The following is a 13375-nucleotide window of genomic DNA, read 5'->3' as shown; positions in this document are numbered from 1 at the left end:
TTGATTTCATAAAAGAGGATAAAAACAGACTGGGGCTGAGATAGGCAAGAATTAGATTTTAGATCATTATTCTAGGAAAAAGAGATGAACCATTGTTGTCCAGGAAACTAGAAGTGCCTCTTAAAATTGAATTCTTAAAGGCTGAGTACAACTGATCACACTGAATAAAGGGTAGTAAGCTTAAGAGGAAAAGAAAAAAACTCTGATAACACATGGTTCTATGTGAACATGTTGCTTTCTAATCACTTGCTCAAAGATATTGCATGATTAACATTGCCTGGACCAAAGTGCAGAGAAAGAATAAAGATTGAGCCCTAAATTCAATTTTCTCAAATACTCATAGAATTGAAAATTGAGTTTATTTTAGGCGAGAATTATCTGAGAAATTGTGATTATATAAGTAATGATTTCAAAAATTACATATCAGTCTGTGAAATATTTCTGACAGAGTTTGTTGAGAGGTATTACTTAAAGAGAACAGCAGGTAACTCTGCCCAGTATCCATCAATGAAATTAATGGATAATTAATTGAATGCTTAAATAATGCAAAGATATCTTACAGAATGGACCAGCAGCAAGGAGGGAAGAAAAATCTGGCCATTTAATCATGCCTACAGCTGATATTAAGAAAATCATTTGCATGTTTTAAATAGAATTTTTCCCTAAGAAATAACCCTAAAGAGAAGAGAGAACAAACAAAAAAACAACAACAAAAACAACTACAAGTTAGAGACACAGAATTATAGTTAGTACCTTGTATTCTAAAAAAGCCCCTGAATTTAGGGCACCAAAGCAATTTTTTTATTAGGAGAAGATTTCAGTCAATCGCAGACATGTTACAACACACCTTTTCTGCCTCATTGGATCTGGATGAGAAAGTTCCTCTTCTGATTCCATCCTCCCCAGGCAATCTTTTAAGAGGTACACTGATTTACCTTGGGTCACCTTAGAGATAAAGAATATTGTCTTGGAGATGAAGTGGGGCCTTTTCAGTTTCTTCAATGGGATATTTTCCTATTCAAAATTTAATAAATTAATATACCATTTTGACATTAAGATCTTGCAATAATGTTTGGAATTTGCTTTGGCTCTGTTCAATTCTGCACACTGATAAAACTGAAACTTGGATTTAGAAAAAAATTTTCCAGGTGCCACGTAGAGACCACTCAGTCACCAGACAGGTAGTTTTCTCTTGACACGCACTACACTTTCATACCTTCTATTCAATGTTCCAGGACAATGGGGAGCACATATCCCAGGCCCCCAAATGCACACTTCCAGAGGTTTTTGATGAGCTAAATAAATGTATGCATGCTTAAATAGATGCTGAATTTTTATTGGGAAATTATTATGCAGCAATTACTTAGATTATCTTGGGATGGAAGATTAGTTTTATTAATGTAGTCCCTATGTATAATTCCTACTAAGCAATGATGAACACAGAGAAGGGAGAATACATTTATGTGACATTGATAGTTGTCCTTTCTTAGACAAAAAACAACATCAAAAGTGACATCTGCCTAGCAAATCATTGTTAGTAAGTCTTCACATAATACATTTGAAGGCAGTTCTTCCCATGTGGTGTACTAGCTGTGGTAAGCATCTTTGACATGGGATTTCTGTGACTGGAACAGAACAATCCTTTACTATACAATTTGAATTTATTTCTTGTGCAAATTCTATTTTATTATTGTCTGTTTCGAAGCTTATCTATTTGTGTAAGGCCACTAACTGATAGCACTATTATAGTGTCAGGAATTCTATAATCACAAAATAAAAATGTTTGACGATGATTAAAAATGTTTGATATCAATTATTGGATCTCACCAAAAATGCAATTAGATATTATTTTAATTTCAAGCCAGTGAGATGGACAAATGGTGACCTAGTATAAAATAAAGCATAGAAGTTATATGTGAGGCCAAAATTCACTTAAAAGAGTAATTATTATATCTCAAGGAAAGATAACAAACTATTATTACAGAAATTTCAGACTCTGTTGTACTTTTGGAAAATTTTGTAGAAACAGCAACAAAAATTATGTACACAGCATAAATTATAAGTTGGTTAGAAATTTATTAAGATCAATATAGAAGGATGCAACCATGTCTCTGTCTCTGACAAAGACTTTATAAGGGACTTGCTGACCTGGGGGAAATAATTGTCAAATATGCTCTTACATGGCATCTCCTGGTCTTTGGCTTTCTCAGTTGTCTCACTTCTGTCAAATCTCTATCAGTAACACTGCGTTCCAAGTCCATATAACAAAATTCAACAAAGTTTTTAAACATCTATGTGTAGGATTCTAGATGTACAACCCTCATTCTAAATTTCTCCTTAGCTTGCCGTGCTTTGTTTGGTTTTACTTTTTTTATTTTAAAATATCCTCAGTCATGTTTACTGAAACTTATTTCTCTATTATTCTCTTATATTTCAGTATTTTTTCAGATTCTGTGTTGGGTATAATCTCTCTTATCTGGTGTCAGTTACTTGATGGTCACATCTATTCCCCAAGTTTTGTAATCATCAGAGTGCCAGTAAATCTTAAAGTTGTATTTCTGCTATTGATTTCTACTCCCAAGTTTCTGGGGTACATTTTCAATAGGCTGCCAGATATCATTTGAATTTTTCAAAGGTACCTTAAATCCAACATGTCTTAATCAAGCTTGTCCTCCTGGAAAGGTGCTATTCCTTCCACTTTTCTCAGTTTGGGAAATAGCACCCCTGTTTTCCCACAATCTCAGGATATATCCTTTGTGTCACTTACTATTCCCTATAACCTTACTCATATTTCCATTTATCAAATTCCTACTTACCCATCCTTTAAAGCTTGGCTAAAGTTTTTCATATCCCCAATTCATATCTTCCTCTAATTCTGGTAACATTTAGTCCTTTCACCTAGAGCTTCTCATGACTTTACTTTAAAAAATCTAATTCTGTACATATCATTCTCCATCACAATATTTGACACGTAGAAGGCAAAGAGAATGTCTTATTCACCTTTGGATCCTTATGGGAATTTGAGTAGAGTAAATGTTCAAGAAATAATTATTGAACTTGAATTCTTATAATACTTTAAATTCCCTGTTCATTGTATAAAATTTCAGCTATGGCTGTGATGACTTTTTACTGCAAAAGCTGGGTTGGGGAAATGCAACTTCATACTGAATAGAAGCAATGTGCATAATTCAGTATAGGGCACTATGGTTCTCAGGAAGCACACCAGTCACATGTGTCCTCCAATGGGTCCTCATCAATGGGTCCTCCAATGACCTCATCAATGGAAATGCTGAGCATTTCAGAGCAGAAATAAAGTCATAGAAGATATATTTCTCAAAGAAAATAAATGAGTAGATGATTTTAAAGCATAGGATACTGTTCTACTTTTTATTACCAAAACATTTTTTGCACTCCTTGCAGATTTGTTTTAAATATGCTTTATCAAATCTTAGTTTCTGAATATCACATTTTAGCAGATATCTATTTTAAAGGATTCAAATTTAAATGTGCATGTATTTCTTTTTTTTTTTTCACTTTTTAATGAACTTTTTCTTTCTGGATCAGTGATCAGAAGACATACAAAATAATGAGACTGATGTCAAAAAATATACATCTGCATAAATTAAGTAAAACTTAATCAGAAAAAAGATTTTAAAAGAAGGCAGCCTATTATTTATATTTCAGATAGAAAGTGAATGTGACATGAAGACAAATATCCAAAAACTTAACTGGAACCTTGAGATAGCAATTACACAAAAAATAGCAACCACAACTCAAGGAATGAATTTGGTTTTCAAAAAAATAAGCCTAAGCTAATCAGTCTACTCTAATCTAATCATCTGATTTGAGTAACACAATTTGTTTTCTGAAAAAAAATCTCAAGAACTTCAAAAGATTATTTATAGGATCTTATTAAGCTTGAAAAGCCTTATTTAAAGCACACATATTTTTAGTAACTATCCACATTTATGAGCGGGGAAAGAAAAGAAACATAAAAGTAATTTGTTCTGTAGATGAGATCTAGATTTACCATCGGAGAAGGCAATGGCACCCCACTCCAGTACTCTTGCCTGGAAAATCCCTTGGACGGAGGAGCCTGGTGGGCTGCAGTCTATGGGGTCTCACAGAGTCAGACACGACTGAAGCGACTTAGCAGCAGCAGCAGCAGCAGCAGATTTACCATATGCTGATAATTTATATCAATGATAAATTCTGGAGTTTTGGAACTAATTATTAAGAATTTAATTTCTTGTAGTTTGACATGAAGCTTCCAGGCCAATAAAGTCTTTATTTTTAAATCACGTAGAAGACAGGTAGGTAAAAAGAGAGGATAAAAGGCAAATGACTTTTGGCCTTCTTCCAGCCCAAGATATTATTTATAAAATGTAAACATTTCAATAAGTGCATTTATAATTGTTTCATCTGAATAGTTTTCTACTCCATTCTCTGTGTTTTATACCACTCTGAGCTTCTCTGAGCTTTCTCCTTTTCACATCATAGTGAAGCTACTGAAATCAGGGTTGTATATTCCCAACCTAAAGATGCCCGCCAGGAAAGCAGAGATTCTTTCTCAATCACTTCTACTTCCTCAGAAAGTCTTGGCCATGTTTTATTTTTTATACATATTTGTTGGATCAAAATGAATAACCACAGTTTTGTCACTATATAATTAACCCATTGAACAAAAGACAAGGAGGATATTACTCTGTTTTGCTTTACTTTAGAAGAGAATGCTTTTCTTACCAAACAAACAAACATGCAATGGAAGTAACAATAGTCACTTCTTTAACCTAAAAGAAGAATATGAAGTGAAACAAAGTTTCAATAAGTGGACTGACCTCTGAGTTTGAGAGCTAGCTACACTTTAAGAGTCAGGTTCCAGAGTACCTTTAATCACCCAGAGGATGCTTAAAGTGTCATCACATTTCAGCAACATCAAGTATTTTATACATAACTCAAGGGGAAAAAATCATAGGAAAAACAGAAATATATACAATATATAAGCAAAGACGAATACAAGAAATATGGGGTTATAGCTTAACTTAATAAGGAACTAAACAGAATTCATTATCTAACGTGTGCTGAAATTCAGATAAGCAAATGCTGTGAGAGTCTGGAGGCAACAAGCCCACTAATTGACCTCCAAAGTCACTTTGAGATTTGATGATAGCTCATTCCCTCCTCAAATGTCATCAAGGTTCAGCAGAGTGATCCAGTTTTAAAAGATAAAATTAGAATAAAAAGGGTAATATAGTCACACATTTTATCAGTGTTAATTATTAATAGTGAGATTAAAAAGAAAGGGCTGAAGTTCGGTAAGCATACCAACTGGTCACTTTTCAGTTCATTTTCTCTGTTGATTTGAATATTTTGAGGCAGTTAAAAAGGAAGTATATACCTGCAGAATAATGCTTTCAACTGGAAAACTGGTTGTTTTACATTTCAAAATGTAAAAACATTAAAAAAGAGATTAGAGAATATAGGGAGATAATGACTTCTCACCTTGATTGATAGAGAGCACAAAAAGTTGGATTGTTTTGATACCAAAGGATAGACTTTTTCTTTCCCCTCTTTTAAGATCCTTGATATGTTTAAATGTTACTGCTCCTGGGTGCCATCCCTTGGTATCCCACAAAAATTAGAAATTAACTGGGAAGTATTAAAGGTGAGAATATCATTCTTACCAGTCATTTCAGAATGCTATCTTTGTGAGACTAAGTATTTTTGATGCTTTCGTGATTAAGCCTTTGTGTCAGGTCAAATCTACCTAAAGTTAATAATAATCATAATTATTTTATTATTACTATTTAAATAATAGTACTAAATAGTCCTATCACTAATATAGTAAAATTAATGGTACCCATTATTTATTTATACATTATTCAGTGCTACTATCTCATTTAGTGCCTTCCACAACCCTATGATTTATTATTGGAGAAAGTGGGGCTATGAGATGTCAGAAAATTACACTGTTAGTAAAAGGGGAAATCAGGATTTAAACCAATGTTAATTAGACTAATACTTTGGCCATCTGAGGTGAAGATCTGACTCATTGGAAAAGACCCTTATGCTAGGAAAGATTGAAGTCAGGAGGAAAAAGAGGTGACAGAGGATGAGATGGTTAGATGGCCTCATCAACTCAATGAACATGAGTTTGAGCAAATCCCCAGAGACAGTGAAGGACAGGGAAGTCTGGCGGGCTGCAGTCCACGGGGCTGCAAAGAGTCAGGCACAGCTGAATGATTGAACGACAAATAGATCAATGTCATTTAGTTGACATTGTTAATGTTAATTGTCCCTAGATTTCAAGCCTGTTTTTTAAACAGTACATTCTACTACAGTACATATGTAATGTAGGGTGCTGTCTATAGGACAATGTCTTCTTTAGATTTCTTTTAGATTATGTTGCTTATTACTGGAAAGCTAGAAAGCTGCTGCAGCATACATCTTGATTGGCTGAGACTGCATAGAGATAATCTCTATTATCACTTTCCCTAATCACTATGAAGAAGGAGGAGTAAATAGGACCCTCCAGAAGTGAAAGGTGTGTGGACTTGGGGATACTTGGGAGGTATAGAATTTTACTGATGGCTAGAAATGTAAAAAATACAGTCAGACATTGGTACTAGACAGAGTGAAATGCTAAACCAAGAAAATGAATCCTTTCCAAGGTATATTAGTCTCTTTCCCACACACACGCAAATGTTGCAGGGCATTTGCTTCGCGCTATTATGAATATGTTATTAACAAGAATATGAACATCTTTGGGAGACTGGGAGAGACAGTGTCGTTAATTCAATCTAAATGAAAACAGCAAAAATCAACAATTTCTAGGGGACAGTATCTTACAGATGAGTGCTAAAAATTGGATAGGTAAAAGAAAAATATAAAGTAAAGGGTCCTTTATCTCACACAAGGGTGAGTTTAGTGGCTATTCTCGTTGCCCTTGGTCATAAAAAAAAAACGGTGCTTCATTCCCAAATGACATTTCAAATATACTGTTATTTAGTTCTGAAATCAATGTGAAAAGTCCATGGCAGATACAGAAGGTTCTCACAGTGAAATGCACCGTGCTTCAACCCTCAAGAACAATGTGCTATAAACACTAAAGCATGTGGAGTAGGAGAATGAATAAAACAATTATGCTTAACTCACACATGGATTATAAAAAGCATGGAAGTGGGAAATTTAAAAAATTAATATATTAAAAACCAAAATTATCTTTAAATATTTGAGAAAATCAAGAGGCATAAAATTAATTAGGCAGTTAGAAAGGGAAAATTTCTGACCATTTAACTTTTAAAAATCTGCCTTATGGATCAACAGCTATTTTCTTACTTTGATTTATTTCTATGTTATACTATCTGAAAGTTTAACTAGAGGAAAACACATACTGTTTTGTATCTTTTGTTCGCTCTTATTCTGACCAAAGTTTTCACTGTCAGGTAAGAAAGTAAATGTGTTTATTCTATTATGAGATCACTTAGTCATAATTAATGGTTTTGAAGGCACTGTACTCAGAGCCAGATCAAACCTATAAATACCTTTTGGATAGTGCAATTTGGGGAGACTCCAAAATTGTCTCCCATATTGATATACTGTTGGACAAACTTTTTAATCCACCTGGCCAGAAATCATGCCATTTGACCCTTTTCATTTATTTGATTTATGTAATACATTCATTATCTACTACTACAATGCACATGTGTTATATGGGTTGTGAGGAAAGGCCTACAGTTACTTCTGATTGGCCCATATTATACTACATATTATCAAATTCACTCACCATCCCACTAAGAGATCCAACGTTCTCTTTCTGTTCAGGAGAATAAAATACATAAGAAAAATTGGGTGTAAGAAAATAATTGCAGTTTACTGGATCTGTGTATGGTTTTACAGTTAATTTAGCTATTTGCCATATAGATGATAGAAACAGACCCTAAAGAAGTAAATGACCTACCCAATCCTAAATGGAAATTATGACTAGAGGTTAAGTTGGGTGTTTTTCATATTTGAGTTGTTAAACTCATCATGTGATCATGTGATGCATAGTTAAAACAAACTAACCTTGAAAATATGATTCAGGAGGGGTTTTGAAAGAATAAGTAGACCATGGTACAAAGGCAGGGGTCAAAATAGATACTTACAGTAGACTTAAACTCATAAGCCCTATTCTAAGAGAAAGTCTGAAGACTACTACTGATAAAGAGAAGAGCAAACTTTTGCGTAATCAATGGTTGCCTTGAATGTGATCGTGCTTTTAGGCCTAATATCTGGTTTTCACTTGACTTATTAAATTATTTTATCAATAAAGTTCCTTATCGTTACTTAACTTCCTACCATGGATTCCATATTTAAAAATACGTAATTCCACTAAGCATATTTTAATGAAATAGCAACCAATTTCTCCAACCTTATCAAAGGATCAGCATGAAATAATCATAATAATATTAGGTTAAATAAAAATATGTTAGTGATATTTTTCATTAATGAATGCATAATTCATGATGGTTTTCTTAAAAATATTTTTGTGTATAACTTTCATTATTCCTTTCCAGAAACTCATGGGATACAAGTACCCCAGGTTTGAAATCATCAAAATGGTGGGTTTTATTTTAATAAATAAATTCTGGTTTCAAAAAATTATGTTTATTTTTATACTGTATTATTTTACCTAAGCTAATAAAAAAATAAAGCTTCATCATCATTTGGCACTTAATGTGGTTTGGAATATAGTGTAAAGCTTGTTAAAAAGAGAACTAACCCCTAAGCCCTTAATAAAATTTTGTTTTGCTAAAGTATAAAAGGCAGAGATAAAAGCTTCAGTAAAACATGAGTGTATTTCACTATCCATGTACTGAAATTTTCCTGTATCTTGGTTATTTCCTTACTACAGCATCTGTGACTATTTTTATCATTAGCTGTACCAACTTATACCCAGTTTCCATCATCACACTGGAATATTATAAAGTTACTGCACTGGAAGTTATCTCCTAAACTTTACAATGAAAGTTAATCCAAGGAATTAGTTATAACAGCATTGTTTCTAATAAGTTAAAATTCTTATAGGTTAAAATTCAAAATGTTTGAGGTAATAATAGTTAGGAACTAGGACAGCATCCAAAATGGTATTTTCATGTAAAATCCAATACAAATCCTGATTAAAACCTAACCAAGCAAAACACTGCAGATTACCTGGATTCCAATTAAATGTGACAAATGAATATTTGACAGGTTTCAATTCCAATTCTATTTATGTCAGAATGATCCATTAATATTGAAGATGAAACTACCAGAACTCAAGCAATACGACTACACTTTACGACTAGATAATAGTCTGAAAATGAACACAACGGAACTCTTAAATGTCAACTGCTACATTTGGATCACCCAAAGTGAATCACATCTCCTCTGTCATTACCTATAGATCAGGGCTAACATGAATCACACTGAGCAGATGACAAATGGTTATATAAACTCCAAATTTCAAGTGTCAGTCACATAAAATCAGGAAAAAGCAGTTACATGATTATGTTCCTTGGCTGTCGACAAGACTGAAAACATAGTTATAAATAATAACTAAAAGTCTTTGAGATGTTTTTCAGTCAACTTGCTAGCCTCTTAACAAGCTCATCTTTTAAGTTTTCCAAGATATGTATGTTTCCTAAAAAGTAACCACTGTGTATTTATCATGTATAATATGTTTATTATTCATTATTTCTTTCTTATTTTAATGGCACTGAATTCCTTAAACTCAGAAAAGAGAAAATGACATTAAAATATGACTGTAATGCCAATGATAGTTGACACCCCCAAAATAAAGATTTAATTATACTGTATGTTGTGAGAAAAGTACTTTTAAAAATACATATAAAATTATATGATATCATCAAAAGGTAATACAGATATAGTAAGGTCCTTAAAGTAAATGAATCCTGCCTTCCTGGAGAGTGTGTATGTCTATGTGTGTGTATATATAAAACATTTTGAGGCATTTTCACTTTAATTTTTACTTTTGTACAAAGATTTCAAACATATTTGCCTTAAATATACATTCATCAGCATTGCAGTTCATATATATCAAAACTGTATTTAAAAATGCATTTTAAAAAATCTAAAAAAAAAAAGGTGAATTCTTAAAAACCATATCAAACTCCCATCCGCATAAGCACACACCGCCATACACACAGATAAGCATGCCTTTATAGCCATAAGGCAAAATGCCATTTAATATCTGAATAATTAATCAAGAAGGATTTCAATCAGCAGACCCTGATATCGTATCTACTTAGCTAGATAACAATGTGGAAAAATAACTATTTTACATGACTTAGTTTAGCAATAATTTTATCTGGAGTTATATATAATATATTACTCTCTAATGCTGGATTTAGTATGCATACATAAGCCTCCAGAAAAAAAGACTTTTTCCCACAATAATAGGTTCTATTTACATATTGTCACTCAAGAAACTGGTATATAACAACAAATTAAAATTTCTTATTTCACTAGGGGGATGGAATGGTGAAAGACATAAATTCACTTCACGGTTTCACTAGAGATAAAAATGTGTGTGATTCCTCTTCCTCTCTCTGCATATAACCAAATTTCTTCTTATATATGAAATAGTAAAGTTAGCAAGAACTTCACCACTCCATTATTTGACATTATCTTCAGGGATTTACTTACAACCTTTGGAAACAGAAACAAATGTGAAAAGTGTCATAAGCACTACTTGCAATCTAACATTGTAACTTAAAGGAAAGTGTACACAGGCTGATTGTGGTAATTATGAGAACCATCTCACAACAGGATAAGAATATAGAGTACTATAATCTTCCTTCCTCCCTTTCCCTTGCAAAAAAAAAGAGAGAGAGAGAGAGAGAGAGAAACCTTATAATTAAATGAAAGGGGAGTTCTAATAGCATTTACAGTCTATTTTGGAGAATAATCCTTTGACTCCTCCTTTGACTCCGTTTCGGTTATCACTTGACAAGGAGAGGTTTGAAAATGCTTTTCTAAATACCTAGAAGACGAAAGAACAGAGCCAGGTGTGTTTATTGTCATTTCCTTTTACCAAGACTGGACAATTAAACAATTGAAGAAATAGTTGCATGACAAAAATGAATAGAAGAAAACAGTGACACAAGACCTTTCTCAGTGGCTATAGTTTATACTAGTTTAGTTTTTCCCATAACAGGTACTACTCTGATTTATTGGCAAAGGTGTTTATTTCTGACAGGCTGGTTTAAAATGATGGAGCAAGTTCAGTGAATTTAATCTTGAGAATTATGTTCTTTTATTTGGCATTTCTATACTTTAGCAAATATTGATTATTTCAAAGAAAACAGGCTTGGTGTCAGCTATTTTATTTTGATTTTAGACTGACCTTCAAGAGTCTACTTATTACGGCTCACTAGCGTGATTATGTGTGTGGATGTTGTGTTTGCCCCTACCATTTTCCATATGCTCTGCCTCACCAACACTGCCATCCGGCGTGGTCCTTTCATAGTTGTCCTCTGGGAGTGGAAGGGCACCCAGTCTTGGCCCTGATGAACTCTTACTGCTTGGTGTTTCTGACTCCTCCAGCCCGCTGTCATAGCAACTCTGCAGTGACCCCTGATGTGGGTCCTGAGGCTGACTCACAACAGAAAACGTCACTCTACGAAATGGCTGTAAGAGAAAAGATTCTGAATGTCACTAAGGTATAAGATTGTAAATGATCTTATTTAAAAAATACATAAATTACATACATTAAGGTCGACTGACAACTAATTCAATACAGAATAGTTAATATGATAATGCTGAAATTTATTTGCTTAACTCTGTTTTCTGAGGCAAAACATAGAGCTTAGATTTTATTATGGAAGAACTGAATACTCCTTTCTGTAACAGAGATAAGAAAACAGCAATGTTACTGAAACACACATTTAAATTTGATATGGTACTTCCACACAGTCACTACTTTTCTATTCTGAAGTCTTCACTTCAAATATATTTTTCACAAACAGACTCCTTATAATAACAAGGGTCAGTGATTTTGCAAAGCCATAAATATAGAACTAATCCATCATAAAAAGACGATTTTAAAATAATTTGTCCTTACAGCAGATGGTTTAAAATCAAGTGTTCTGGGAATTGACTTCAACTATTAAAGGTGCAGCTGATAAATAAGAATTTGGATGAAGTGCTAACAGATTGGAATACATTTCTTACTTCATTCATATTAAAAATATTACCTACTGACCCTAAAAGTATAAGGCTAGTATTGAAATAATAGACAAGAGTTTCATTAACCAGGGAATTGAAAATAAACTAGAAAAGTTTAATTCTATGTGTTTTTACTACAACTAACTCACAATTTGCTCAAAAAAGTAACATCATATACCATCTTTAAGTAGTATTTAAAGTGCTGCAAATATTACCCATTGGATATCACAATATAATATGTTATTAATGTTGGCTGAACAGAATGCTTACTATATATGGATTTTCAAGGTTATCATAACTGCATAATAAAACAAACATTTTAGGCTCATTAAGGGAACAAATTAATGCCATACACTGTCAGGGATATATGTACACATAATATTTTGGGGTAGAACCAATATAAAAGGTTCTATAATATCTCTTTCATATTATTCTTGGCAAATTGTATTCATTACCTTCTTATATGACTTGAAAGTGACATAAATGTACAGATTTTTGAACTTATAACTCAGATTGTTTTTTTCTAATATAAAGATAAAACTAATATTGCCAGAATAGTGAGAAAGAACCTTTTTTGCACTTGTACATTTGCATACTAGTAGTACAAATCACCCATCACAATTAGAACCAGTAGAATTTTTAAAATGTTAAGTCTAAGCTACATACCATAGGCTCTTAATGGGAAGGCTAAGAAGATCTGTGACATTTCCCCCAAAATTTATAAACTGGTCTTACTAGAGACAAACACATGCTTCCACAAAACTTCCCTTTATTTTGTCTCAGATAGAAGACTGGTCAGGAATATTGTCTATTGTTCATATTTCTAACCAAGTACCTCTCCTTCAATGTACTTATTAGAATGTATAGTCTTTATAAAATCCACTTTTCCATTTAATTCAAAATCAAACTTTAAGAAATTCTGAATTCTATTGGAAACATTTAAAGCATGTTCTCTTCTTTATAATGTTTCCCTGAATTGGGGCTGCAGTATTTTAAAACAATTACAAAATATTACTAGGATAAACATCATACACACCATGGACCAAAATTTACTAGCAACAAAATCTCTAGAAACATTTTTCTTTTTTCACTATTATTTCTCACATTGCTTTAGAGTAGTATAATTGTGATATTTTACCCCATTTCTTAATAAATATGAAATCAA

At 32.8% G+C, this 13375-nt stretch overlaps 1 protein-coding gene across 2 annotated transcripts in view; it reads right to left on the bottom strand.

Moving 5' to 3' along the window:
* Positions 1-13375, bottom strand: part of PCDH7 (protocadherin 7) — a 463025-nt gene that overhangs the window by 230191 nt on the left and 219459 nt on the right. Inside the window, exon 2 of one of the 2 annotated variants that reach the window (XM_068975541.1) lies at positions 11457-11673. In XM_068975541.1, coding sequence (XP_068831642.1) covers positions 11457-11673 — 217 coding nt within the window. The remainder of the gene's footprint in view (positions 1-11456; positions 11674-13375) is intronic. The other variant, XM_068975542.1, reaches the window with a different exon arrangement.

This window comes from Capricornis sumatraensis, chromosome 7, assembly GCF_032405125.1.
Source record: "Capricornis sumatraensis isolate serow.1 chromosome 7, serow.2, whole genome shotgun sequence".
In the NCBI taxonomy this organism is placed as follows: domain Eukaryota; kingdom Metazoa; phylum Chordata; class Mammalia; order Artiodactyla; family Bovidae; genus Capricornis; species Capricornis sumatraensis.
This window is presented reverse-complemented; position numbering and strand designations above follow the sequence as displayed.